The 27,857-nt window shown below is 39.1% G+C and overlaps 3 protein-coding genes across 8 annotated transcripts in view; all 3 read left to right on the top strand.

Annotated features, from left to right (window-relative positions):
- Positions 1 to 7,633, top strand: part of arvcfa (ARVCF delta catenin family member a) — a 29,290-nt gene extending 21,657 nt beyond the window's left edge. For 4 of the 5 annotated variants that reach the window (XM_085279630.1, XM_085279628.1, XM_085279626.1 and 1 more), the window contains exons 8-16: positions 260 to 277; positions 404 to 475; positions 1,287 to 1,414; positions 2,730 to 2,880; positions 2,966 to 3,158; positions 3,428 to 3,539; positions 3,870 to 3,957; positions 4,944 to 5,023; positions 6,691 to 7,633. In XM_085279630.1, the coding sequence (XP_085135756.1) occupies positions 260 to 277; positions 404 to 475; positions 1,287 to 1,414; positions 2,730 to 2,880; positions 2,966 to 3,158; positions 3,428 to 3,539; positions 3,870 to 3,957; positions 4,944 to 5,023; positions 6,691 to 6,783 (935 nt within the window). In that variant the 3' untranslated portion in view covers positions 6,784 to 7,633. The remainder of the gene's footprint in view (positions 1 to 259; positions 278 to 403; positions 476 to 1,286; positions 1,415 to 2,729; positions 2,881 to 2,965; positions 3,159 to 3,427; positions 3,540 to 3,869; positions 3,958 to 4,943; positions 5,024 to 6,690) is intronic. The other variant, XM_085279629.1, reaches the window with a different exon arrangement.
- A 1,452-nt stretch (positions 7,634 to 9,085) lies between these two features.
- Positions 9,086 to 11,970, top strand: LOC146570863 (bone morphogenetic protein 10-like). Its single transcript, XM_085279625.1, has 2 exons — positions 9,086 to 9,598; positions 9,845 to 11,970. Exons 1-2 carry the CDS (start codon positions 9,271 to 9,273, stop codon positions 10,891 to 10,893), a joined length of 1,377 nt encoding a protein of 458 aa, XP_085135751.1. The 5' UTR covers positions 9,086 to 9,270; the 3' UTR covers positions 10,894 to 11,970.
- Positions 11,971 to 20,496: 8,526 nt separating this feature from the next.
- smad4a (SMAD family member 4a) lies at positions 20,497 to 27,850 on the top strand. Of its 2 annotated transcripts, none has more exons than XM_085279623.1 (11): positions 20,497 to 20,585; positions 22,290 to 22,582; positions 22,688 to 22,862; positions 23,098 to 23,127; positions 23,207 to 23,410; positions 23,642 to 23,749; positions 24,201 to 24,251; positions 24,363 to 24,546; positions 24,647 to 24,815; positions 24,977 to 25,115; positions 25,861 to 27,850. In XM_085279623.1, the coding sequence occupies exons 2-11, from the start codon at positions 22,343 to 22,345 to the stop codon at positions 26,070 to 26,072; spliced, it is 1,512 nt and encodes a 503-aa protein (XP_085135749.1). In that variant the 5' UTR covers positions 20,497 to 20,585; positions 22,290 to 22,342; the 3' UTR covers positions 26,073 to 27,850. The 2 variants fall into 2 exon arrangements, with proteins under 2 accessions (XP_085135749.1, XP_085135748.1); XM_085279622.1 differs by lacking the exon at positions 20,497 to 20,585 and adding an exon at positions 20,593 to 20,938.
- Positions 27,851 to 27,857: the final 7 nt, after the last annotated feature.

The following is a 27,857-nucleotide window of genomic DNA, read 5'->3' as shown; positions in this document are numbered from 1 at the left end:
TGCAGCACTCTGTGGAGAAGGAAACAACTTAATGGGGAACCATTAGGGTTTGAGTTAACAGTGATTTAAAGTTTTATGGTTCTCAGCAATGCTAAAGCTGACAAAGACCCCTGTGAGCAAAACATTAGCCTGATGAGTTGCTCAGTGTCTCGCTACACGGAGGAGCCATGTGTTTTCTGCTGATGTGTCCGTTTTTGCGGCATAATTACATTGTTCTGACATTGTTCTTTCTTCTTTCCCTTCAAATCACATTAATCAGAAGAGTGGTTCAATCAAGGTCAGTCTGCTTATTCCTCCAGAATCTTTCCGTAGCGGTGATGTTGTGATACCATGATCAATTTGTTGACATTATCTCTGACTAAAAACCGGTGTTTGTGTGCATGTGTGTATCTGTGATGTGCAGGTTGGAAAAATGGATTTATGGACAGAAAATACAGTACATTGGATTTGCCAAAATGTACAGAGCTAATGAAAGGTATCCAATAATACAGTAATAAGCCTCACACTGCACTTTAAATACAACAAAAGTAGAGTACCTTTGCATCAGGCTTACTGTAAATAGCTGAAAGGTAACTGTATTGAGAAGGACTTCCACTGTCTATCATTATTATCAGTCATCAGTACCTGCTTTCTGCGTTACATTATTTGCTGTGCGAGCATGATTTTGGCATGGCCTCAAAGAGAATTCATTGAAATGCAAAGCCACACATCAGCACCCGTGCCACTTGTAGAAAATTTCATTACTAAAACAAAATAGCCCATCAACTCAAAGACTGAACGTTTTATCTGGCGTTTGCTCAAAACACTGGATGACCCACATGTCTTTATGTGGTATTGTATAAGATAAAAAAAAGAGAAAAGAACAGAAATCGCTATTGTACCGTATGCTTGAATACTGTATATGTGGATCTGGCTGTCATTAGGAAAGAGATCAGAGAACAGCTTATGCCTCCCACGCTGCAGTCTGTGAATGCAAATCAGAATGACAAGCATGTTATGGTTCAGGGTCAGCTTTATTATACTTGTCAGGCATCCAGCAGCCTCCGCTCCCCTGGCTTAGTACAGAAAAAAAAGTCTCTGCAGTAGGGAGTCAGCTGGAGTAGTAATTTTCTACCACACTCTTCCATTAAACAATATATATTTAGCCCCTGACCTACCAACCTGCTGACCTGAACTGACCTACATAGACAAACGTCTTGAACACAAACATATATTTGCAAACTGGTTTGGGATCTTCTTCTTCTTTTTGTTTTTTAGAGTAATATTTCTCTGACTTTGTGTTCAAGGGTTGGAGCTGCTGTACCAGCCGGAGGTGGTGAGGCTTTACCTCTCTCTTCTCACCTGCAGTCACAACCACAACACCCTGGAGGCAGCTGCAGGAGCGCTGCAGAACCTCGCTGCGGGACACTGGGCTGTGAGTAGATAGAAGAGTTATCTCTTATACGCACAACTACCTGGGTTGCTGTTGTGAAGTGTTTAAACTTTAAATGAATGCAGTTTTAATGTGACACTTGCTTTGATTATACTCTCTATTGTTATAGAGAAGCTATAAAGAATATAGCTAAAGAAGAGCCTTAAAAAGGGGTGTTGAAGAGGTTGGCACTGTCGCTTCGCAGCAAGACAGCTCTTGGTTCATATCCCAGCTGGAACCTTTCTGTGTGGAGTTTGCTCTCCATTGTGCATGCTCCAAAGACATGCATGTTAGGTTGATTTGTGTGCTGTGGATCTGGGTTAGATGAAGTACTGCGTGACTGTAATGCTTCAAACGTGACTTGCTGTCTGAAATGCTTTGAGTGGTCAGTAAGATTACAAAGTCACTAAATAAATGCACGTGTATTAGGAGAAGAGAAGAAGATGCTTAAAATAAAGTTCTATCCTAAAGAAATACCGTAAGTGAATTAAACTGGAGCGATCGATTTACCCTCTATTCCAATCACTGCAGCAATCACAATCAAAAGAGACAACCTCTTCAAGTCCTTCCTTGGGGATATGCGAAGCTTTCTTTTCTTGACTGGTTGGCTTTGTTTTTTCAGGCGACATCATTACGCAGCTTACTCTCTAGTCTGACCGTGTCATCGGCATCCAAAATAGCTTTTGCCGCTGTGTCCCCCCCCCCCCAAGTGGGTCCATAGGTCTTCTAACTAATGTGCTTTGTAACATATAGTGCACCATGAATGTCACTACCATTTAAGAAGAAGGCCGCTCCAAAAATAAAATGACTTTTTTTTTTTTTTTTTTTTTACAGCTAATCATGTCAAAAGAGAGCAGATAAAAGTGCATAATTGGATTTCTTATTCATTTATGTATTTATTTTTAGATTTTACCAGTGTAGTGGTTGGCACATTCGCCTAACCATGTTGATCCCAGCTGGAGATGCAAATCCCTTCAGGAAAGGCATCCAGTGTAAAACATTTGCCAAATCATGTATGTGGAGCTACCCGCTGTGGTGACCCCCTTGTGAAGGGAGCAGCCAAAGCTGTATTCTACCTTACAGTTTCAAAATTTATACACTTAAAAATCTGGTTAAACCCATTCAGTTTATACCAAGCATATTTTCCTTATTCAGTCATTATTTGAATAAACAAACATTTATTTTTTATATTTCAGTGGAATTTCACTGGAAAATATTGCTTCATGTTTATGAGGGCTAAGAATTAAGACTGACCAAACAATCAAAAACCACGACGTCTTCCCTCTGCTATTTTTTATTTCTGTGTTTCCATCTGAAGTGGTCCAGCTATATCCGGGCGACAGTGAGAAAAGAGAAAGGTCTGCCTATTCTGGTCGAGCTCCTGCGCTCAGACGTGGACAAAGCTGTGCGAGCTGTGGCCATTGCTCTTCGCAACCTGGCTATGGACAGAAGAAACAAAGATTTAATAGGTACAGGTTTCTAACGCCTGTATACGTTTGGCTCTATTCGCATAGCCGAGCTAACATTTTCATCTTTGTCTGTCTCTGGTTGCAGGGAACTATGCTCTGAGGGACCTCGTCGGTAATCTGCCGTGTGGGCAGCAGCATCCAGCGAAGAATCTCGAGGGGGATACGGTGGTGTCCATACTGAACACGATTCACGAGATCATCACAGATAACCCAGAGAACGCGCGGCTGCTCATTCAGGGTCATGCTGTGCAGAAGCTGGTGGCCATCAATAAGTCAAGGTTAAAAACCGAATCTTATACATCTACACATTTTTAAATATATAAGCTTAAATAATAAAAAAAGGCTGATCAACTAACATTTTTATAGATAAAACAGAAAAAAGATAGCATCATCGTAGTTTTATTGGCCGTAATATCTTCTTAGACTTCTGCCTCAGTGCATCGTCTCGCCGTGTTCCAGTGCATTTAGAGTTTAATCATTCAGACGTTACTGTCTTAGAGATTTCCTCTGCTTTTTTTATACAATATCTAATATGATCCGTTGTCAGCCAATCAGCGCGGGAGACAAAGGCAGCCTCCCATGTGCTTCAGACAATATGGGCCTACAAGGACTTGAGAAACACTCTGAACAAAGCCGGCTGGAACAAGAGCCACTTTAAGGTATCTGTGTTGATTTTGTGCCAATTTAAAACTTCAAGAAAAGATTGATTTTAACACAAGCATGATCATTCAGACCTTTTTACACATGGCAATGCATGCTGCCAAATAGTTATAAGGAAGAAACAAGAAGATCTGTGTGGAAAAAAAGTAAAGAAAGAAAGGTTGAGAGTGTATTTTTGGCCTTGATTTATATGCAGAAAAGCAGTGTTTATAGTAAGCTTTAAGCCACTTAGCAGAGGATTTCAGTGTCGTGCCACTTTATAAAATTAGAACATCACAAAAAGCAAACCATCTGTCATCCAGTAATGTTACGTTTGTCGTCTTTCAAAGCCCACAACTACCGGAGTGCCAAAAAAACCCAAGAGCGGAAAGCAAGGAAGTGATGACATCACTTTGCCTCTCATGGACAAAACTCAAGGTCAGAAAATTGCAGCGTGCATTCCTTCAGTGAATTTTTATTAAATCATCATCTAAATGAGAAAAGTGTCCTCTAGCTCTGGGAGTAAAAAAGCTGTCAAACACACTGAGGTTCTTCTCATGTCACGGACAAAGACATAACATTCGCAGTCCTGGACTACATTCTTCTTAAACACTGCCCCCAAACCAGTGATGTGCCGCCAAGGTTATCAGTGCACAGACTCGGCTTATTAGCCTGAACAGTCTCTCCTGGAGGCAGGACAGGCTCATGCATCACCAGTCACATTTGATTTCAGAAGGACACCCACTTTCCCACGTCAAGAGCGACCTCTAGCTTCCCCTTAAACAGGTTTACTCTCTTCTCTCTCAGGGCTGTCTTCTCAGTGAATGATTGCATTTAAATGTTTTTCTCTGAGCTTTTTGGTTTTAAATGGCACAAAGCAAATTTGTAAGGTAAAAGTTACACACCTTTTAGCGTGTATGTGCCCCCCCCCCCCTAAACACATACTAAATAAATGAATAACATGCATAGAAATTGACATGAATATAGTTTATCTTAATTGCTTATTAGTAAAAAAATCCTGTTGAGTGAAGATTTATGCATTTAAGATGGGATTTTTTAGATTAAGACTGCCACACACTGACTGAAAACGTGTCTGATTAATGGTTATAGATTTTTAGGCTACTCATAAACTCTTATTATCACATCATCATGTCTAAGTGTGCAATTATCTTCACTTTAGTGGCCCCCAAAATGTCTAAGGTGAGGTTAAATTCTAGTGTTTGTGTAATAGCCTTGTCCTTGTTACTACTGGGAGAGGCTCGAGCCCCTCAGACCCTGGAGTGGAATAAAATGGATAGATGGTGTTATTGTAATGCTCACAGCACCATAATGATTACAGCTGTCACTGGAGATGCAAAACGAAGCTGATCAGTATCAGTTTCAAGAAATGATACTATTGATATAATAGGATTTTTCTCTTGCAGATGTTTATTCAAGCTTGGAGCCAAATGATAGAATTGGAGATGGAAAGGCGCCCATTGTTGTGGAAAGAGACACTCTTCAGGTAATCCGGCTTTTTAACATTTAACACTGACTTTGCTTGGACCCTTCTGGTGCTAAATAGATGTAGTATTGTGCAGAAGTCTTGAGTAACCTGTTAATTTCATTATATTTTGCTTCCAAAGAGCCACAGGGGTCTTGAGCAATAGTTCTCTGGGCTTTCCGAAGGGCCTTCATAGTTTTTCTTTGGACATTGGCTGCTTTCTCACTCGTTTCTAGTCCAGTCCTTGTACCTGACCATTTTCACAAGGTTTTTATTTGGCCCTTCATCAGAAATGGTCTCTATGGAAGGATAACTGTCAGGATGCTTTTCTTAAGGAAGGGAAACAATGAAGTATTTCCCAACTACAGAAAAGTAGTTGGGGAAACAGAAACAGTTGCCTGAAAGTCAGTGGAAACAGAAGTTATGGAGTCTCAACTCTGAATTGGAAATTTCGGTTTCATCTAGCCAACACACTCGCAACGCAGTAAAAACACATACGTGCATAGAAAAACAACAACAGTGACACCCTATCAGTCGTGGATTGGCCACCCCAGAGCCCCGACATCAACGTTATTGAAGTTTGATCTATCTGACAGAGAACAGAACAAAAGGCAGCTAACATCCGAAGAAGAGCTTTAAATGATACTGGGCTGTGCATCTTTACAGGATAACAGTGCACAAAGCCTAAATGTTTAAGTTCTACTCATTTTAATGCTTTCATTTAATGCTTTTCTGATGCTTTAAAGAAAAAAGCATTATTAAAACCTTGCTCTGGATGCAGGTTCGGTTTTTCCATTTTTTGAGAACTATGTGAGTCCTGTAGTTACTAATCAGTTATTAAATCAGTTATGCGAATGTTATGTCTTTGAGCCCTGCTCTCATTCTCAGGGTAGCTGATGAAATGTTTAATAAAGCGAAAAAGAGAAGGATATATCATCATAGTTTGAAAAAAGACACGAAAATAAATTCAGGTTACTCGAGTCAGGTGCACACAGTCAGTTTTATTGTGATAAACTGTTTATGGAGATTACAGTAGGAACAATATATGACAACCAACCAGTTTACAGCACCTTACAGTAAATCTTGTATTCAACAGAGCACAGTGCAGTCATTTTTCTTTTACAGTAAGAAACTTTCACAAATGCACTTTGGACATTTTAGGAAGAATCTCATCAGGATAGTTTATATAGTTGTCCTTTCTCACATGTAACACACAGCTTCATGGACATTCATACTCCTTGAAATGCTGTTTGTGCTCAATCGGCCGTTTGCATAGACCATTCAGGAGGCTGACCACGTGACAATATAAAATATGTCTGCAGTAATTGCACATTGGCACACTCCAATATCACATTATTTTTTATTATTAGGTAGCTGACAGGTTAAAGACGTGCTAATGTTTGAGATCTCAGCACCAGACATTTGCATTCTCGTGTGCACTTTCTGTCATGTGATGCCTGGAAGCCTTCTGGGCTGTGGGCTGGGCTACTTGTGTGAAAAAAACACAACTGAAAAAAACAAAACAAACGGTTGCAGCTGAAAACTGACAAATATATCTGCCATTTTACTGTAATTTAACAGAGTAACTGCTACAGCATGTAGGATTAGCAGATTGAAACTTGGTTACAGAATTTTGTTTTGAAGGATTTCTTTCTTGTGGCTTGTTTTTCTCATGCAAATCGGCCTAGGCGATAAGTGAAAGAAAGCACTTCATCAGAGCTGGCAGGCCTGCTGTGGGCCTCATGGATAACAAACCTCCACCACTGGACTCCTGGGTGTAAACGTAACAGCACGGCCAATCAAACCAGTCAAATCCTGCAGAGACATTTTCCACTGAGGATACCTGGACTCGTGCCACCTGAACATTCTTGTACAGAGAAACAAACAGATCCACTTAAAAATGATTTCCTTTGTTTACATAATAATAATAAGATGTGCCAAACGCCTACATGTATCCTTGTTTATTTGCTGATAGATTTTATGGCTTTTTGGGATGCTATAGGTGTACTGGATTCCTGAAATTTACGAGGGATTAAGTATGACATATGAAATAGCCCAAATATGCAAACTGCGGTGAATCATAACTCCAAAGAATATGACATGTGCAATTTGTATTTTACTCCTTAGCTACAGTATACTTCTTGTTTCTCAAGCTATTCAATTCTAAAATAATGTGGATTTGATGTTGTTCACATCAGTAGGTTTTGGGGTTACAATAGATTCTGATCTAAGTTCATTTCCGAACTATTTTTGTTAAGTGTTTGAGACATGTAGGAGGATTAAGGCTATCACTGACCTAACCATCAAAAATATACTTGGAATTTTGTTTTTCTCGATTAATCTGAGTAAACTGTATGGCTATTTGCCAATCTCTGTGTCTCTATTCCATTTGTTTCATGAGAGGAAAAATGGGATTGTACATGTGTAACAAAGGACTGTTAATATTCTAAATTTAGGCATTTATATTGTAATGTTTATTGTAATACTCATGTTATTAATTAAAAGTTATTTATGTGTATTAGCAAAGACCAGTAAGCGATCCTACATTCAATACAACTCTGCTTAGCAGTGTTCCTTTTTGCATTGCGATGTTGAATGAAAATGAAAATAAATTATGTGCATAATTTCTCATTTCTGCTTTTCTTTTTATTTTCCAGACTGAAGTTTATGCTGTGTTCGGTTTTATCAGTGTGCACCTGTTAGATTAAACACCTCCCACTAGTCAGACGGATTTTTTTCCCGAATGCTTAAACAGTGATTATTGAAGCCGTCTTTCTGAAAGCATTCACACTATGACACTAATTTGTTTACCAAGCATGCCGAAACTGAATGCTCATTGTCTGCTTTGCACTCAGTTTGCAATTTTGCGACACTCTTTTCTACAGAACTTTGAACACAGCAGCACTCCAGGCGACGCTTATAATCTGCCTCAAGATATCATTACATATGATGGGAATGACATTTGGCTTTGGTTTTCCTTGAGGAAAGCTAGGAGAATAATTTAAGCAAAAAAAGAGTGCCTATAGTTTCAAAGATAGTGTCAAAGACATCAAAGATTATTTAAACAAGCCCATTAATAGCTGTATTAGACAGGTAACAGATGAAAGTAATATATAATATAGACATTAGTCTTTAAAATATCTCATAAACCAGCCTACATACAAACAGTATTTTGAATTTTTTCACATGTGTTCCGGAGCAGGGCTAATTCACAAAACTACTCCGCTGTGGATACAAAAATCAAATAAAACCATGCACAAAAAGGATTATGATTTCATCACCCTTGTAAAAATGTTTAATCTTATTTAAAAGGGCAAATCAAAATTGAGACATTTTGTGAAGATTGCAAACCATAAAATGCTGATACTTTTTATTTAATATTAATAACAATAATCGAATTTATATATAGGTGCCTTTCACCACACTCAAGGACACCTTACAAGGACTTCAAGAACAAAATCACAGCACAGATAAAATAACAGTAGGAAGACACAATAAAAATAACTGTCAATACATCAGTCAATTTGTAATCTATTACCTGCATTTAGTAGGTCACAGTCATGTTGAGATCAGTCTCAACATCAGGCAGGAAGTGGGGATAAAAACTCTCAAAGGCAAAAACTGAAGTCATTTCCAGTATATTTTATTTTTAATTCGTTTTGCAAGTGCAGTCAAAGTCAAATTCCACTTTTCTCTTACTTCTGCAATACGTACAGAATGTACAACGAATTGAAATGTTTCACGCAACCCAGGGGGTAAAGCTTGAATAAATAAATACAAGACATCTATGAGATTATAATAAGTATCAAGTATAAATATGGGTTGCGTCAGTTATATGAAAGCCTATGTGCTATATGTAAAATTCAATTTGTGGTTAAAAAATATGCAAAACCACCCAAATCACACGGAAGATTATTTGATTTCAAAATGGAACATTCTGCTCTGATTTTACAACTTTTTTTGGCCTAAATTCACTGCATGTAAATGAGAATATCAGTGGACTAAATGTCATAAGATCCTTGTGCAGAGAGAGAGGGCAGCCCATGCTTTAGCGATCTCCAAACATGCACAGCACATTGGTCAGCACAGCCCTGCCCTCAGAACCTAACCACCAGCTCAACAAGGGCAAAGCTGTTTTCCCTTTGTCCCCAACTGCAACCTGTTGGCCTTTAACAGAGAAACCTCTGGAACAAGGTGTTTTCTCCAAAGGCTCTCATCTTCCTTTCTGATGTCTACTCTTTGGAATTAAGCATTTCCTCCATTCAGCCATGATCACTTCACTTTTCTCCAACCTTGGGTTTATCTACTTGCTTCTGGTGATCATTCATCTGAGCTTGAGCAGTCCTATCAACCCCGCTGAGAACCATCACAGGGCATCACTTGGTAGTGTTGTGGTTGATAATCCACTGGTTGATGCACGGGACTTTCTAAGCCAGTTTCTGTCTACGCTGAACCTCACAAAGCTGAGGCCCCAGACCCGGCAAATTGCTGCTCACAAAGAGCCGCCAGAGTACATGCTTGAGCTGTACAACCGATTTGCTAATGACCGGACTGCTGTGCCATCAGCCAACATTGTGCGCAGCTTCAATAATGAAGGTACAAGCTTCTAAATATTACCACTTACATTTTTTCTTTCTGCACACTCTTGTCACGTTTAATGTTGTGTTCAGGAATTTAAATTATTCAACAGTTTGACTTATGGAGGAGAAAGTGATGTACTGTAAATGCTAATTATCATTGTTTTATTTCATCCTGACAGTTTATGAGTGAGAGTGCCTTAAGTCTGATCACGCACATTCATACAAAAAGTTTGAAGCACGCTTTTTCATCCTTTAATTTCAGATTCATCCCCCTACGGTATAACACCCAGGGGTATAAGGATATATCCCTTGCTGTTTAATATCTCCTTGCCTCACCACGAACGAATAACATTAGCTGAACTTCGACTTTTCACTTTGGTCTGGAAGGCCCAAAGACCATCTGCTGGCTTTGATTGCAAGGTGACAATTTACAAAATACATGAGGGAGTTGTTTGGACTAAAGAGGTGGGGAAAGAAGGAAGAAGGAGGGGTAAAGAGGAGGTGTTGGAGATGAAGGATCTGGAGGAACTGGTGACAAAGCATATCCATGCAAAAGATAATAGCTGGGTGTCATTTGAACTGACGCATGTGGTTACACTCTGGCGGAAGTCAGGGTGTGCAACTCACAGACTCGAGGTTCATCTTGCATGTATGGGGTCAGAGGATGAAGGGGCCACACAAGAGGCCACAGAGGAGGCAGAAACCTTGGTGGACATTGACAGGAGCTTGGACGGGAAACAAAATACAATAATGATTGTGTTCTCAGATGATCAGAGCAGAGACCGCAAACAGGACAAACAAGAGCTCATCCAAATGATTAACCACGAGAATGACCTTCCTGAGAACATGGGCAGGGGCCAAGAACCCTTCTGGGAGCATGTTAATCACAAGAACAGCCATGCTAAACAGGACGAGCTAAACCAGCAGTCTCTCATGCGACCGCGGTCCAACCTTATCTATTACGCACCTCCTCGAATCCGTCGCAATGTTAAGAGCGAGTCATGCAAAAGAACACCTCTCTTTGTGGATTTTAAAGACATTGGCTGGGATTCATGGATCATCCAACCTCTGGGCTACGAAGCGTACAAGTGCAATGGCGTATGCAACCCGCCTATGACTTCTGAGGTCTCCCCCACCAAACATGCCATAGTGCAGACGCTGCTGAGTATAAAGAATCCAGATAGAGCACCGCGTGCCTGCTGTGTACCCACAAAGTTGGAGCCAATCTCACTACTTTATCACGATAATGGTGCGATTACTTTCAACCACAAGTATGAAGGAATGGTGGTGGCAGAGTGTGGCTGCAGATAGTCCTCAGAGTATTACTTATTACTAAGACTGTGTTGTGATGGATCTAAAAGTCATCATCTTAGAAACATCTCTATCTATCTATCTATCTATCTATCTATCTATCTATCTATCTATCTATCTATCTATCTATCTATCTATCTATCTATCTATCTATCTATCTATCTATCTATCTATCTATCTATCTATCTATCTATCTATCTATCTATCTATCTATCTATCTATCTATCTATCTATCTATCTAAGATCTTATGCATTGGTGTGTAAAAAGCACAGGTCAGGACTTAGTTGTAAATTAGAAATGAACACATGATGTAAATTTGCAATTGTATAAAGATAAATCAATAATCCTTATATTAATGTAGACTATAAGCCTTTCGATATAATGCTGCAAATCATTAACCACAAACATCTATTAGTCAAAACAAGAGAGAGGAAATGATTGTCTGACAGCAAATATCTGAAAATCAAAGTATAAATGTTGTTCCCGTCTCATGCCACATCATGAGGAGTGAGCCAAAAAGCTAAATAATGCAGACAACAGCAATAACCTTCTGAATATTTTGGGATTCTTAGAGAAATTAAACAAAAAACTTCCTTTGTAAGTCTCCACATTTTCTTCAATATCTATATTTATTTCAATAATTTATACATATTTTATGCACTACATACTGTAATGCGTATTTTTTTAAATTATGAAAAGCCTTATGTGTTATTTGAATAGCAATCCTGCTGAAATGCTTTATATTGAGATATTCAGCCACAAATTTCTAAATGACATAATTTACTTCTTTGCCCTGTGGCATGTTGGAGCCAGCCAGATGATTTAAAGACTGACATTTTTTCTCCTATTTGCTTGCCATACTTGCAGAAAATGTATTTTCGATGGCTTTTGACCAGGAGAGGACTTTACGGTATGTTGGAGCTCTTCGGGGGCTTCTTGTCTGAAAAATGTTATTTCTCTTGCAGTCGACTGCTGTGAAATCATGCTTTATACCAACCATTCATATCTTGCTTTTTGGCTTTCGACATAAATGCTAATACGGTTGGGAAAAAATAAATAAAATATCTGAAAACAAATATGTTCACTGAGCAGTTTTTGAGCTTGTGCAACATATTTCATTGTCAGGTAATCACCGCACTCCCCATCAGTCAGCCGTAATCCCCGTCCCTCTAGCGCCACATGCCTGGCGGGCCTCACTCTGCCTGCTTCCATACCAGAGTGATAAAGAGGTGTCAGAGCCTGGAGTCTTGTAGGCCATCACTCAGGATGAGACGCCACTCCAAGTGGTAGCATTTGTGAGAAGGTGGTGTCAGATTCCTGGTCTCGAGCGCCAGCTTGTCCTAATGACAATTCTGCCATCAGGTTCCCTGCTGCCCTCTGAACCCTCCCACTTCCCTTTTTTTGACACTGGCATGCTTACACTCTTATCAAGGCCAAGGCAACGGTACAAATGGAAAAAATACATGTCACATCATCACCTAGCTTTTGCTGTTAACAGTCGGAAGTAGATAACAATAATGGAATAACACTGTGGAACTTAATAGGATCCTCACGCAATGAACAGATTTACATGGGCCAAGTGTGCAGGGCAGAGATACGGACCGGCAGTGAATGGATTAATTTATCATTGTGGAACTTACAGTATTTAAAATGGATGTGAGAAATATTTTATTTTACAGTTTTTCTCAGTCGCTTTGGTGCTTTTCTCACATCACTATTAACATTTGCACAGCAGTTAGTGTAGTTCTCAAAACAATTAGTGCAAACTGCAAAACCTAGTGGATAACCTGCAAAAGCAGGTCACTTGCTCAAAATCGATGATCCATTCCTCAAAAGCAAGTATTCATGTCAATGAAACTGTCAGTGTCATCAAAATGAGAAGTCTTGACACCATCTTGATGAACAAGATAATCAAATGGCTTTGTCATGTTTTCATTAGGACAGTGTACAGTAGTCTCTCAGTGTCTTCCAATGCAAAAAAAGGTCAGAACTCGGTGACACTACCTAAAAATGCTCAAGAGAGCACTATACATTTTTTGCACAGCCATGTACAGTAAAATATACAGTAAAGTTAGACATTCCTGTAGTTATGGAAGTAAGTGAGTACAAGACACTGAATACGTATGTTTCACATTTTTACTGTGTAGGATTTTTGTAATTCTACAACATTGTGCAAAAGAAAAATACTCTACAGTCACGTATTTAGAAAAAACGTGAGAAACACCCTTTTGGTAGAGCTGTGCACAAATGTGAACAATATAACAGTACATATTGTAACTGAACATACGTAAATCATTCTGGCACATTCAGACGTTCCTGTCTGTCTGGCCACATATTCTCATCTACATCACAACGCATATCATCCCTTGCAATGCAGCGAGGAAAGTATCTCCTGGAGTGGTGAATCCACCCTCTGCATGACTCTGCTGTGATGTCGTCACATGCTGCATCCATGGCCATTTGTGCATGTGAGTGCCGGTCATAAACCTTCCACCTCCAGGCAGACAAAAACTCCTCCGTCGGATTAAGGAATGGGGAGTAGGGAGGGAGATATTCAACAGGTATTCTGTCATGTGCTGCAAACCACTGTCTGACCAGATGTGAGTAGTGAAAAGGGACATTATCCCACACAACAAAATACTTGTTGAGTTGACATCCACCCCTCTCATTCTCAGGGAGTATGGCATGAGAGAAATTGTTCAATTTCAAGGACAGGAAAAAATAATGAAAAAAAGGTATAGCATTTGCTTGACAGCATTTGAAAACGAATTCACCAATTTTATATGTAATGACTCAAGCAATGAAATAAAGACTATTAGTTTTATTGGAAACTACTATTTAGCATCCAAAAGTATAGTTCATTTTGACTGACATGACATAAGCAAATGATAATGTTGTCGATGGCAGAGAATTGTATGAAAGCACCTGATACATGTCCAAGAGCATTTGCAATTTGTTCAGAGGAAGGAGAAATTGCACAAATGACTAAAAGTTGCGGAGGTTGCATTAATAGTTTTGAGAATTTTCATTTTGATCTGAGAAAAGCACCAAAGTGACTGAGAAAAACTGTAAGCATAAAGCATGAGCCACAAATATATACCAAGAATGAAGCCAACAGGAGAGCTTCAATGAAAATTCATGACAAGAAAAAGTCTTACTGTTTGTTTTTCTTATCATTAAGAACTTTCATTTCTGCAAAGTGTTTTTTTTTAAATTATAAACATAATCTCATTAAGGTTAAACATTTTACATGTAAACACTTTCTACTCAGCCTAAAATATCTACGAAACATTCATTAAATAGGCTTTCCTTTCTTCCAAGGCAGCGAAACCCATAAAAGGTCAAGCTCGCTGTTACAGCAGTTGCAGATTAAAGGTACAGAACGTGACATTTGAAAAGCTTTCTGTTCATGTTAGACCATTTCTTTTATGTTTGCTCTCAGCTGCTTTGGCACGTTTCTTGGCCCCCTTTTTAGATTTCTCAGTACTGAACATGCACTTTCCACAACAGTTCATTCATGAAACAAAACACTATTAACCTCCAAAATGTTTTAACTGTCAAAGTGAAATTTTACCCGCTCAGTCACAGAATTACTTTGATGCTGTATAAAACCAGGGTTGTAAAAATGCATATTCTTTCAGAACAATAGTGGACTGTGTAGGTGTATTCTTCACCTTCTAATTCCATAATAATTGTGTGCTGCATATGTTGACTGACACTGAGTAGCTGCTATTACAGACTATTAATGTTGTGATGATAGCTGACTGCTGTTGTGTTTTTTATTGTATTGTACTCAAAGAAATACTCTTCAAGAACACGTGGTTCTGCATTCTGCTTTATTCTGCCATTATATTTGCATATAATGTAAAGGACACATCGTTCTCTCGTTCAGTGTAATGCTGGCCTAACAGCACTGTGTGCTTCAAACATCATCTGCAAGTTTCTATATATTCTTTTGATCGAGTTGCTTTCGAATATTTCTGCTGAAGTTTTCAAAATATGTAAAATCCCCCTAAACATGTGCTCATAATAAATAATAAGGCAAATGACTAAGTGCAATTGTTTACAGTGTGAAGAGTTACAGCCTGCTTATGTCTCTGTGAGCGAAACAGACATTTATATCAGTTCAATACTTTAATCGTCCAAATTAATGCAGCACTATCGCATTGTGTGAGTCATCATATTCAGAATAGCCTGTTTATTTGTCAAAATCTGCCAAACACGCACATTAGAAGTCATGAGTATGAAGACTGTAAAGCATTTTTATAGAGCTTGAGCGCAGCAGAGTTACAGTAATTTGTGGTGTTGGAGGAGCTGCTAAGATAAACATTTAATGCAGGCAACAGCCTGCCCATAAGAATAAGGATATGTGATGATATAGCAATGTAAAGGAAAGTAAAAACAGAGCACAACAGTATAAAGGAAGATGTAGGAGAAAAGATCGTGGATGAAAATCTGCTGCCCAGGCAAGCGTCAGGATCACCCTCAATTTCCAGTTGTTACTATAACGTACTATTGTACACAGTAGGCTTTGTGTCGACAGCCATGCCTTACATGTTGCAGATCATTAGGATTTTGTTCTGTGCTCTGTACAATTTCTGTCTTTTTCTTACTGTGTCTGTCGTTTCCATCCATGTAAAAAGGTTTTACCAGGATTTCTATGAAAAGCTAAGTATGGCCTGTTATTGTAAAACCACCTTTAGTATTAATAACTCGAGATGATTGTTTTCTGTATGACTGTATCAATTTTCACACTGTTATGGAGGAATTCTGGCCCACATCATTTTTAATATTGCTTCAGTTCATTAAGATTTTCTTGGCAACTGTTTATGCTCAGCTCCTTTAAGGTTGTGCCACAGGACTTCAGCCAGGTTGAGGACTTGTCTGGGACATCTTGATTTGTTTCTTTTTCAGATTTCTTTGTTAGATTTGTTGGTGTGTTTAGGATCATGTATCCATACACACTTAGCTGGTGTATGGATTTGTTTGTGTATGTGCTATTAATTTATGGAAACTGTGATGGCACTGCTGTCCTGCTTGGCCAGGACATTTTTAGTCTCAAGAGTTTTTTCCCCCGGTTAAATAAAGGTTAATAATAATAATAATAATAATAATAATAATAATAATAATAATGATAATAATAATAATAATAAATAACCCTTCCTGCTTCTCCAAGGTCATTGTTGATCTCTTTCCTCCTTGGCTTTGGGTTAGCACACAGCTGAATGTGCTCAAACTTCTTCTTTTATAAAGATGCTCACACTTTCTGATGATCATAGAGTGTACAGTATTTGTATTTGATTAGCAGCACTAAAAGAAGCAATAAAAATCTCCTTAGTTATTCACAGAATTGCATTGAGTCCTGTGAAAACGTTCTTTTTGACATGAAAGCTAATTTTTTTTTTCCTTTCCAACCTTGCTTTTGAATGCAACATTTCATAACTACTACAAAATGTCAGTCTGTTATACTCAGAAAATTAATAGTGTGGCACAGCAGGAGTTCAATGTCAGTGAAGCGTTGCAGAACAAAACTCTTAGGAAATTAGACAATGAGTAACACACTTCAAGAGTCATTGTGACAAAATAGCTAACCGTTCCCACCCCCCTGGTTTGCACTGTGCCAAAGGAATTTTTTATTTTGGCTGCACAGACTTATACGCTCATGCAAAAATCTTGATTTTGACACATGAATCACAGATTTGAGATGAGTTATGGTCTTTTGCAGTTTATATATACATAGTGCTATGCTGCATGTATGAGCTGTTTTAGGAAAAGTATATTGTTACTACTGTAAAATGTTTTACAATACACATTTGAGTTGTTAGCATATTGATTGATTTTTGTCATTTAGATCACCTGACTTACACAATTGATGATGTCTAATTTGGGAGGGTAAAACTATTCATATGAATCAAAACAACTGAGAAAAACATCACTAAAACACTGCTCTGTTAATAGTGGGAATTAGCTTCATGTTAAAGCTGACTGGGACATGATTGGTCATGCATTTACAATAATAGTGGATTGGATTTATATAGCGCTTTTCAAGGCACCCAAAGCGCTTTACAATGCCACTATTCATTCACACACTGGTGGAGGTAGCTACAGTTGTAGCCACAGCTGCCCTGGGGCAGACTGACAGAAGCGAGGCTGCCATATCTCGCCATCGGCCCCTCTAGTAGGCAAGTAGGGTAAAGGGTCTTGCCCAAGGACACAACGACCAGGACAGAGAGCCCAGGGATCGAACCGGCGACCTTCCGGTTACAGATGCGATTCCCAACCCCCTGAGCCACGGTCGCCTCTGCAAGGTAGAACCTAGTGGCATGCAACAGGAAATAAATGTTTATTTGTATGCAGAACCAGAAAAGATCTTCCTGGAAAAACTAGTGTTTAAGTGTCCCAGTTATTTTTAATCAATTATTTGAAATCATAGCTTTTGTTTAATGATTATAGTTTGATCCACCATAACTGAAAATAGCTGGAGACATAAAGTAAATGTGAGTAGATACAATTAAATGATCTCTCTGTGTAGCCCATTTAATTTACCCCCAACCAAAGGTCATTTTTCACAGTCCCAGATTGAGACATGACTCATTGTCTCCAGTTTAACTCTGCATCTGAAAAAATGTTAAATACTTAAACTTATATATGTAGCAACGACAGATATTAATGTTAAACATAAAGCAATTTCACAAAATAAAGCCAGCATATGTAGCATACAAATAAACCCCAAGACTAATGTTTTTTTCTATGCTTATATGTATTCTATGCATCTCTCAGGAACAATGGCGTGTCCAGCGGGGTGGCCTGGGGGGGCACAGGCCACCCCCCAAACCAGACTGGCCACCCCAGGTGCCACCCCAAAGGCAAAACAATAAAATTCAATCAAATATCCGATTATGTTTTCACGGTGACGCTCAGATATCCGAGTGTAAGTGAATGCAGCATCGCTTCTGCGCTATGCGCATCACGTTAGCAAAGGTAGGAGAGCCAAGCCGAAAGACGGCACTGCAGGAAACAATTTTTCGGTGAAAGAAAATGAGGACAGAATAAAAGTCCCGGTAAGTAATATTAAGTTTGTTGAGTTTAGTAAACTTCGGTGAAATTAGAATACCAAGGAAAAAAATAACACTTAAAGAATTATTGCAGCCGCGGAATATTTCAGACAGTATGCTACTGAGGGCAGCTAACATAAGAGTTATGAGTTATAAGATATAATCTAAGTCGTAACATTGCTGTATGGAGCTGCAGATTTGGTTGCAGGTTAACATAGCTGGACTGGCCATCGGGCATACCGTGCACATGCCCCGTGACTTATTTTTTATTTTTTTTGTAATGGCATGAACAATGAGAGGTGGTGGATTGGCCAGATGCAGGTCGATGTGTAGAAATAACTCCGTTGTTTGGTGGTGGCTATGACGGGGCTTCCACAGAGGCAACAGGTGGATGAGGGAAGGGGAGGCAGGAGGAGAGCCCCGAAGCAGCCGCCAGTCCGAGTGTCAGGTGAACTGAACTTCAGGTAAGAAGTTATGAGCTGCAGTCTATCTGGGTCAGATATAAACCAAGTTTAGGTGGAGTTTATTTTCATGTTGCTGACTTTTTACTGTCAGTTGCAATAACTCATACTGCGTTCTAGCCAGTTTGACGGAGTTTTTATACAGCTGGGTGGGTGCTATGATGTTACTGATAGTGAACTTTATTTTATTCATAAGGTTAGTTAGTAGAGTTGCCAACGGCTCCTTAAAAAAATGGAATGGTCCCTCATTCAGAGAAAATATTACGCGTTTCATATTGAGCTGAGAAGAGACGCGGTTTGTCCCGGACTTTAGCTAGAATGGGAAAAAAGGCACAAAGCTGGATTTATTCTGTCGTTATGCTGCACAGCTGCCTCTTCTTCTCTCATTCTCTCCCCTGCCTCTCCTGTTGCTACTTCAATCATGAAACTGATCAATGATCAGCTGATCGGCTTTTCTCTCTTGTTTATTTATCGCCCACTTTGCGCCAGAAAGAGGAAACCAGCGGATGTCGCGCTAAACAACAGCAGCACGTTTAAGCTTGATCAGCTGTTGTTAGAATGTATTTAATATTAATTTCTAGTATCAGCTGATGTTTGCTGGAGCCACAGCTGTAAAGCTGCTGGTCATGATGTCGGTTTGGATATGTGGTGAGAGGGAAACATGAAGATGAAACCAGGAGATGACCTTACTGAACCATCAGAGCTGAACAGGTGATGGAGAAACAGGTTTACCTTTTAGGTGACATGAATGAGTTGAAGGGAAGTTATGAACTGTTTCTGAGAGACAAATAATACCAGCATCCTTTTCTAAGTAGCTGACAGCTGGTAACTGTGCAGGGGTGGATCTAGCAAAGTGTTTCCAGGGGGCCAGGTAGGGCATTAACAGGGAAAGGTGGGGAACAAAGAAATACTTTTCTTTCTTATTCTCATTTAAAATATCTAGCTTTTATTAAATAATTATCTAAATCTTACAACCAAAGTTTTTATCTGACGTAAAATGTATAGAAATCATACATATACCAACAAGACTGTACATCACTGTCACAACAGGGTTTGTTTTCAGTCAAAGTCTTTATGGCTTTAATACCTGGTGGGCCGGTCTGTAGTAAAAATGCCCGATTTTCTGTCCCAGTCCAGCCCTGCAGGTTAATACTGGCAGTGTCACCATGCCAGCTGACTGTATTTCATCATCAGCCAGTGTTGTTCTTTATCAATATTACCAAAGTTTACGATAAGGCAGCATAGAAAGTATTTACTTGCTTTCAGGTTTTATTCAAATGTTAGTCTTTTCATTTGTTTCTCCACTTTTTTCCTGTTTCAAAATCAAACACCAGTTTGTGAGAAGATTATCTTCTTTTTTTAACAGGCAGATAAAGTTTTGCATTGGCATTGGCTAATTTGTCAATTGTTTGTTACAAATGTTCGTATTTTAATTTTCAAAAATGTTTTTGCCCAAAACATATGTGCACTATATGTCAGTAAAAATACTATGCAAATATTGATGTCCTTGAATGCTGAGTAAACACTGACAAAGCACTGATTGTATCTCTTGTACTTTATCAACGCAGTATCTAAAAACTTTGCACCGTAGTGGTTAAAATCTCATTCTAAGAAGAGTTAAAAGTGCATTTGGTTATTAGGTTTATAGGATTATTGAATTATGGTTAAGGGTTGGTAGAATTTTTTTTTTAAACATTATCTGCCAATTAAATCTGCCACCCTTCTCCAAATCTGTGCCCCTACCTGGCCCCCCCAACAAAAATTTTCTAGACACGCCACTGCTCAGGAACAGTTAATTGTGGCTTTGATCACAAAGCCATGCTGTTCAAAACATTGGTTTGCTAGGGGTAACAAAAGAAAGCCTTATGACAGGAAGTCATGGTATGAATAACATAAATAATATCTGATCAAGTACAGAGGAACACATCTCTTTTTAAAATTTTTTTTAAATATTTGGTGCAGTGTACACGTAGAATATCCTAGAACTCACTGAGACTTTGATACTTGAAAAATGAATAGGTTCGCTGTGACAATTTAGTCACTTTTCGCTCTCAGATATGAGCTTTAAGCTCACAGCAGCGCGGCGATTTTCACTGTCTTTACTGTAAAATAAACAAACAGCACCGCAGCGGCACGCCTGTCATCTCCTGCGTGGGCATGCGCAGATGGAGCGTGGTGGGTGGAGATTTTTTTTTGTTTATTTTCGTGGCTAACTAGCTAGTAAAACGCGTTGTTGTTAGCATATATATTCCCCCTCACATTATCAGTGAAGTATAAGAAGTCGAACATATAAACGAGTGCGAGTTTAGCGAGTATTACACTGAAACGTTTGACGAGGTTTTTAGGTTTGGGTCCATCACAGGAGACCCTCGCGAGCTAGGCGTGAAGTTGATGAATGTTAGCGTGTGCTAGCAAGCTAGCCGAAATAACGCTAAGGCGAGCTAGTTAACGCTGCCACTTCGTAGATAAAGTAAACCATATATTATCTCCTGCATCCAGGAACAAGGCTACAGCTCGGTGGTATCACTGTAAGTGCGCAACATTTCCTCTTTGATTTGTGTTGTGATTTATATATAGAATTAGTTGACGAGTAACCCAGTGTTAGCTAATGCTAACAGAGGATGAACTGGAAATTGCTGGCTCTCCTTATTCTGTTCATTAATTGTTCATTTGCTAAACGTGCATTAATATGAATACACAGTTATTCATGATCACGAGCAGTGTAGTACCGACCAGGCTGGGCTGCATCATACTGGGGTATAAGGGATAGAGGAAATATAAAGTTACCCGCTTCCATTAGCTATATGGTGATTTCATCTTAAATCACCAGTTTTAAAAACAACAACAAAACAAAACATTTTTTTGCTCATTCCTCTCCGATATGCCTAAAAATGTAATGATCCATAGTTTGTACAGGTATAATTGTGGGTGTGAAGTTTTAGCTAAATATGTGTAATACTTTTAAAGACACATATTTTTCAAAAATCTGTCAACTTTCAGCACGTTTTCCCCACTTTGAAATTTGAGGCCTTGTTTGAACACGAATATCTCAAAAACTATTAAAGATAAAAGCCTGAAATTATCACTAGCCTCTTTTAGCGTTATAGGGAACTAGGGGTTGTAATTTGTGACCGATACCAAAAACAGACAATTAGAAATGTGAACTTTTCTTTTATCTTAGTCCCAAATTGCAGACTCTGATTGGCTTTTATGGTAAGAAAATTTCATGCTCGTATCTCGAGCATGGCCCCAGAGTTCAAAGAAAAACATATATAAACATTTAAGTTCAAATTTTACAAAGTGGTCAATCAGAATGTTTACACTGATTTAAGATGGAATGACTTTATTAGGACAAAGGCTAGTTACATTTTTTTTGTGAGACTGTAGTAATAAGTAAAACTTTAACTGAGTATCAATTTATTTTTTCAGAAATTGAAGTTATTTTGCTCCCCGTACAACACACTGTATTTGTCAATGCAGTGTTGCTAATGGATGAATGGGAACTTTGAAGCAATGGTTACAAATTAATTATGTGCCTTACAACTCAGATGTCAGAATGACAACATTGTTATCAGCACCTGTTCATATGTGCATAAAGTTTTGAATCAAAGATACAGAGACAACCTTGAGCAGTCTTCTTTGGAAAAGTTGCCAGAAAAACTCTTCTTTCTGTGGCCAGTACATTGAGTATTATGTCAGTTAGTTTTCTTCCCCACCTGAGGTGATTCACAGATTGATTTTTACTTTATGAATTGTGGTGTGAAATCCTGATTATCATCTCAACTCTCACTGAAGACAGTTCTCCTCCTGCTTTAGGTTGCTAAATTTGGGCAACAGTGACTCGACGGTAATTTTACCTTCTCATTTCTTCTGGTAAAGGTAAAGAGGATACAGCTGGAAAGCCTCCCCAAGGTTGAAACCTAAGGAGCAAGATGTCAATCACAAGCACCCCCACGAGTAATGATGCCTGCTTGAGCATTGTGCACAGCCTCATGTGCCACCGTCAGGGAGGAGAGAGCGAAAGCTTCGCTAAGCGAGCTATCGAGAGCCTCGTCAAGAAGCTCAAGGAGAAGAAAGATGAGCTGGATTCCCTTATTACAGCCATCACTACAAATGGAGCTCATCCTAGCAAGTGTGTCACCATACAGCGGACTCTGGATGGACGCCTACAGGTAAAGTAGCAAATTCATACTTCTGTGTTTGTTGGTGTTACACCCTGTGATTGTAAATTGGAAAACTTAAGGACCTGTCTAATGTGATGCACCTCTTTGCTCTAGGTGGCAGGGCGGAAAGGGTTTCCCCACGTTGTCTATGCCAGATTATGGCGATGGCCTGATCTACACAAGAATGAGTTAAAACACGTGAAATATTGCCAGTATGCGTTTGACCTGAAGTGTGACAATGTTTGTGTCAACCCATACCACTACGAGAGGGTTGTCTCTCCTGGAATTGGTGAGTAGATTTTAATTTTTGAGTTATTAATATATATATAGAGTACTAATAAAGGGCTTATATAAGAATGTTACGGTTTATTCAACGTGATCATTTTCTTTGATGTCATATCTCATATTTATACATAATATTTAGTTAAAATATCCAAGTTTCTTGCCTAATTTTTACTCTTGATTATTAAGCCACACTTAGAGTGATGCTGATTAAAATGTCTCGCTGTTAAATGTGTTTGCAGACTTATCAGGACTGACCCTCTCAAGTTCAGGTAGGGTGAGCATTTTCTGTTTGCTCAACATAGATTTCTGTGAATGTTCTTCAGTTCTAACCATGTCCTGTTCTGCTAGGTCCACTCTTAGTAAAGGATGAGTATGACTACGATAACCAGCCATCTCACTCCAGCTCTGAAAATCACCTGCCGACGATCCAGCATCCACCGTCGAGGCCGGGCCCACAGGAAACATTCAACAGCCCTGCTCTACTTCCCCCATCAGAGGGCAGCAGTTCAGCTTCTACTTCTGCTTTCTCGACCATTAGTGCCGGACCCTCAAGTAAGTCACGAAACAGTGTCAGCACCTTCTGCAAAATTAAAATAATGCAGCTACTTTAAAAACACTGTGAATCTAAATGTTGCTGTTTTACACTTGGGGTTTGTTAGATTTAAATAAGCATTTTTTAAGGAAATGAATTAATTTGATTACTTATTTAGCCAAAGTTACTTTTATTTAGTCTTTTGTTTTAAGCTATTTATTAATGGAGCTGTTTTAAATGTATGCTTACAGATCCTACCCCGAACTGGAACAGAAACCCCAGCTTCACCCCAGCGGGGCCTCAGCACCAGAATGGGCACCTACAGCATCATCCGCCCATGCCTCACACAGGGCATTACTGTGAGTGAATATAAAACATGCACAAGTTCTGCACAGCTTGGACAAGTCAAATCTGATAAATTCATTTGTAATTTTCTGCGTTCAAGCCAGTGGAGACAAATGTGCTTTTAGGCTAATTAACCCTGTTAAGTAGTTTAGTTAAAGACTGGCTGCTGTAGCAGAACACATTAGTATTCTACAGAGACGTGAAGCCAAATAGGTGATGGTTTATTTATGAGTTATTGAAGATATTAGAGATAATACTTCTGTGTGAGTGGAGTTAAGCTTATCAAATTTAAAAGTTGATTTGAAAATTAGTAAAATAGTCTTCACCATCGATGTCTGGTCAGTGCATTATGTTTATGGGTTAGCCTCTTTTGGTCATTTCTAGCTGCTATGTGTTCAATACTCATTTCTAAATAAAATGTCTCTGTTTAAATACACGTGTAATTATTTTCAACATGATTTACAGGGCCTGTTACCAATGAAATTGCATTCCAGCCACCCATATCCAACCACCCTGGTAAGTACTAAGAAGAAGATCAAAGACAGTTTGCTTTTTAAATTTTTTTTTATCCCTAATTGTGCTATGAGTGAACTTGATTGACCTCTGGTTGCTTGCTGGTTGTTTCAGCTCCAGAATACTGGTGTTCGATTGCATACTTTGAGATGGATGTCCAAGTTGGGGAGACGTTTAAAGTTCCATCCACATGTCCAATAGTGACTGTGGATGGCTATGTCGATCCATCAGGAGGGGATCGCTTCTGCTTGGGTCAACTGAGCAATGTCCACAGGACGGAGAACATAGAGAGAGCCAGGTACTATGTCACACACTTTAAAATATATCATGATATTGTTTAGTGAAGAAATTCATGTCAAATATGGTTACTATTTACTTCCTGTCCTTCATGTCGTTAGGCTCCACATCGGCAAAGGCGTGCAGCTGGAGTGCAAAGGTGAAGGAGATGTCTGGGTGCGCTGTCTGAGTGATCACGCAGTGTTTGTGCAGAGCTATTATCTGGACCGAGAGGCTGGACGTGCACCTGGCGACGCAGTTCACAAGATCTACCCCAGTGCTTACATTAAGGTGCGAATAGCATAATTATGAGATTTGGACTAATGATAATCTCAGTAGATTATGTGAAGTGTCCCTTTTTCGTTGTACTGGTAGAGAATTTTAACCATATATACACGGAGTCTCTCAATATTTGTAGACAGATTTTTAGCATTTGCCTTGTCCCCTGCCAGGTGTTTGACTTGCGTCAGTGCCACAGGCAGATGCAGCAGCAGGCAGCGACGGCTCAGGCAGCAGCTGCAGCGCAAGCAGCTGCAGTCGCTGGGAATATTCCAGGTCCAGGCTCCGTGGGAGGCATCGCCCCTGCAATCAGTGAGTCTTCTTACTACCACTCTTAGCCTTGAACAAGTATATTGTTATGATTACTTGTGTTTTTATGACAAGCTCTGTTTTTGTTTGGTAAATGTTAAATATCAGATAAGAAACTCTGACCAAAGCACTTTTGAGCTAAAATGTATTTATTCATAACCTGTTATGCACAGTTCGTCTTTTTATGCATTAAAGCAAACAATGTTTTCCTTCCTTTATTTGTTGGTTTTGTCAGACTGTTTTGTGAGACTTTTTAAAAACAACTTCATTTTCTTTAACTGTCAATGATAATGATGATAATGAAAGAAACGTCTTTATAGCTGACCGGTGGTGCAGTGGGTAGACTGAGTCTTTTCTGTGTGCGTCTTGCATGTTCTTCCTGTGCCTGTGTGGGCTTCATCTGGCTACATGCAAATTTAGCTCAATTGTGCATGGATGAAAGGTAGAAAAAGTGCTTGAAGGGTGTAGAGTAAAGCACTGTATGAATGGATGACCTTTAGTCTGCAGTGCTTTGAGTAGTCAGTAAGGCTAGAAGGCTAAATTAAATTTAGTGGAAATGCAGTACAATATGCAACCTGATGTGAGTGGGACGAACGAGTATATTAGTAATAGTCTCTGTGTGGTAACTGTACCTACTTAGTATGTTCCACACAGACACACGGATTCAGTTGCCTCACGTTTCTCTGCTTTGGTTTGGCCTGTAGTGCCACGTCGATCTAAAAATTGCCGCTTGTAATTTCCCCTGCAGGTCTGTCAGCTGCTGCAGGCATTGGGGTCGATGACCTGCGCAGGCTGTGCATCCTCCGGATGAGCTTCGTGAAGGGCTGGGGGCCGGACTACCCACGGCAAAGCATTAAAGAGACACCCTGTTGGATTGAGATCCATTTACACCGAGCCCTGCAACTACTGGATGAAGTTCTGCACACCATGCCCATAGCTGACCCTCAACCTCTTGACTGAGTTAAAGCATAAGAACTGTATTAGGAAAAAACTAAAAAAATAAATAAATGAAAAATAACAGTTAAAAACAGAACAAAAAAAAATCTGACTCTACTCTTAAGAGAAAAACTCCAACTATAAGCCTGGAGTGCCAAAGGAGGACTGCAAACACGGGGATGGTTAATAGTTTCTAGGAGTAGGAAGGAGGACATGAAGGCCAGCAGTATACTCCAAAACACACTTCTTTAAAATCCAGCACTGCAAGCAGTTTCCAGAATTCTGAGAGACTCCAGGTTTGCAGTTTCAGTGACTTCCAAACAGCTGGAGGAACATGTGAGTCACACTGGGAGGACTCGCAGCGCAGTGGAAGACGACGGCCATGAAAAAGGAGGCTGATTGTTTACTAAGTGAGGCTGCTTAACATCAAACGAACACGGCCTGTGCCTCTCTAACCTCAAGGCTGAGGTTACAAAAACACTCAAGGTACAATGATAAGAATTAAAGAAAATATTTTCACTGAGAATATTAGTGCAGCTTTAGTGTTGATGCTGTGCGAAGCCAATCCATCCATTTTCTTGCGTAAATTATTTAGTGAAATATTCGGCTCTCAAACAATTTAGGTGTTTGATCCCAACTCATCCTAAATGTGATTTCAGCTGGAGTATACGGCCGGTCCAGTCCTCCTCTTATGGCTCTCTTATACGGCTTCATGTACCTGGAGTTATTTCCCCCTCACAGATCTGGACATTAATGTAAAATTATGTTCTACATTACCCATGCTCTCGTAAACTGTAATCTTGCTTATTTTTCCAGTGCTGGCAGTCCTTGTTTGATGTGCTATGATTTATATTCTCCTTTTGAATTTTTTTTTTTTTTGTAATAACAGAGCATTTTGAAAAGCCCATCTTAGATGAACTCTGTTTCTCTTTCAACGCCATAAAACTTTCCTTTTTTTAACAACCAGTCAAGGCTGTTCTAACCCTGAGAAAGTAATGGCTTGGACTGAAAAAGCCAAATTTTCATTGAAATTAGGAAATAGTAAAAATAAAAATCTCACGCCGGTGTTGATATGTTACTGTATTTCTTTTACTAGCTTAGTGTCTTTTAGCACTTTTATTAATTTGTAATTAATTTGTCTTTTTCATAGTCTCATTTGTGGTTACTTGTCGTAATCATATAATGTTAGCATAGCTGAAGGGTTTTCATTTCAAACTACTTGCGGTTTATGTGCTATCTGCCCAAAATCTGTTTTTACTTTCAAACACTCACCCGCAGCAGGTTTGACTGGTGTATTTGGCTGACTTCAATACTTTAGAGACACTTTAGGTGGAGTATTTCTTTAAGATGGCTCACAATTACCCATTTTTATTTTAACGTATTCTAGCTGAGTAACTGAGGGGTGAACTGTGAGAGGAAGTGTAAGCCATATTGATGCCAAAAAGCGAAAAGGTTATTGGACCGTAGTCATTTCAGTATTATGTCGCTTGTACAAGCTCGGTGTAAATTATCAGAACCAGTCTAGTTTTGTTCAGCATTATTGATCAAACAATATTTTTATCTGGAGCTCTGTTTACCTACAGCTGTTGCAGTATTTTATACTCTTTTTGCTACTTTTACAGTGATGAACCACCCGTTCTAAAAAAAAAAAAAAAAAAAAAAAAATGCTGTACAATTTTCAAGAAATGCAACTTCATGCTTTTCTTTACAATTCTGCCATACAATCTGAATACATACAGAGTTCGAATGCTATTGATGTTTATATGTATGCATATGGTTGAATAAAATTTAATGGGCATCGCTCGGTGA

Source organism: Mchenga conophoros, linkage group LG7 (assembly GCF_057382185.1).
Source record: "Mchenga conophoros isolate Kocher_MC1m ecotype Shallow Benthic linkage group LG7, M_conophoros_male_GT1.1, whole genome shotgun sequence".
Classification (NCBI taxonomy): domain Eukaryota; kingdom Metazoa; phylum Chordata; class Actinopteri; order Cichliformes; family Cichlidae; genus Mchenga; species Mchenga conophoros.
Note: the sequence above shows the minus strand (reverse complement) of the source record. Positions and strands in the feature narration are given on the sequence as shown.

Bases quoted from the DNA above. Each gene is read 5' to 3' on its own strand.
- smad4a (XM_085279623.1), top strand. From the start codon at position 22,343: ATGTCAATCACAAGCACCCCCACGAGTAATGATGCCTGCTTGAGCATT. The intron at 22,863-23,097 runs GTGAGTAGATTT...ATGTGTTTGCAG, and splicing joins GGTTGTCTCTCCTGGAATTG to ACTTATCAGGACTGACCCTC. The intron at 23,750-24,200 runs GTGAGTGAATAT...CATGATTTACAG, and splicing joins GCCTCACACAGGGCATTACT to GGCCTGTTACCAATGAAATT.
- LOC146570863 (XM_085279625.1), top strand. From the start codon at position 9,271: ATGATCACTTCACTTTTCTCCAACCTTGGGTTTATCTACTTGCTTCTG. The intron at 9,599-9,844 runs GTACAAGCTTCT...CTTTAATTTCAG, and splicing joins GCGCAGCTTCAATAATGAAG to ATTCATCCCCCTACGGTATA.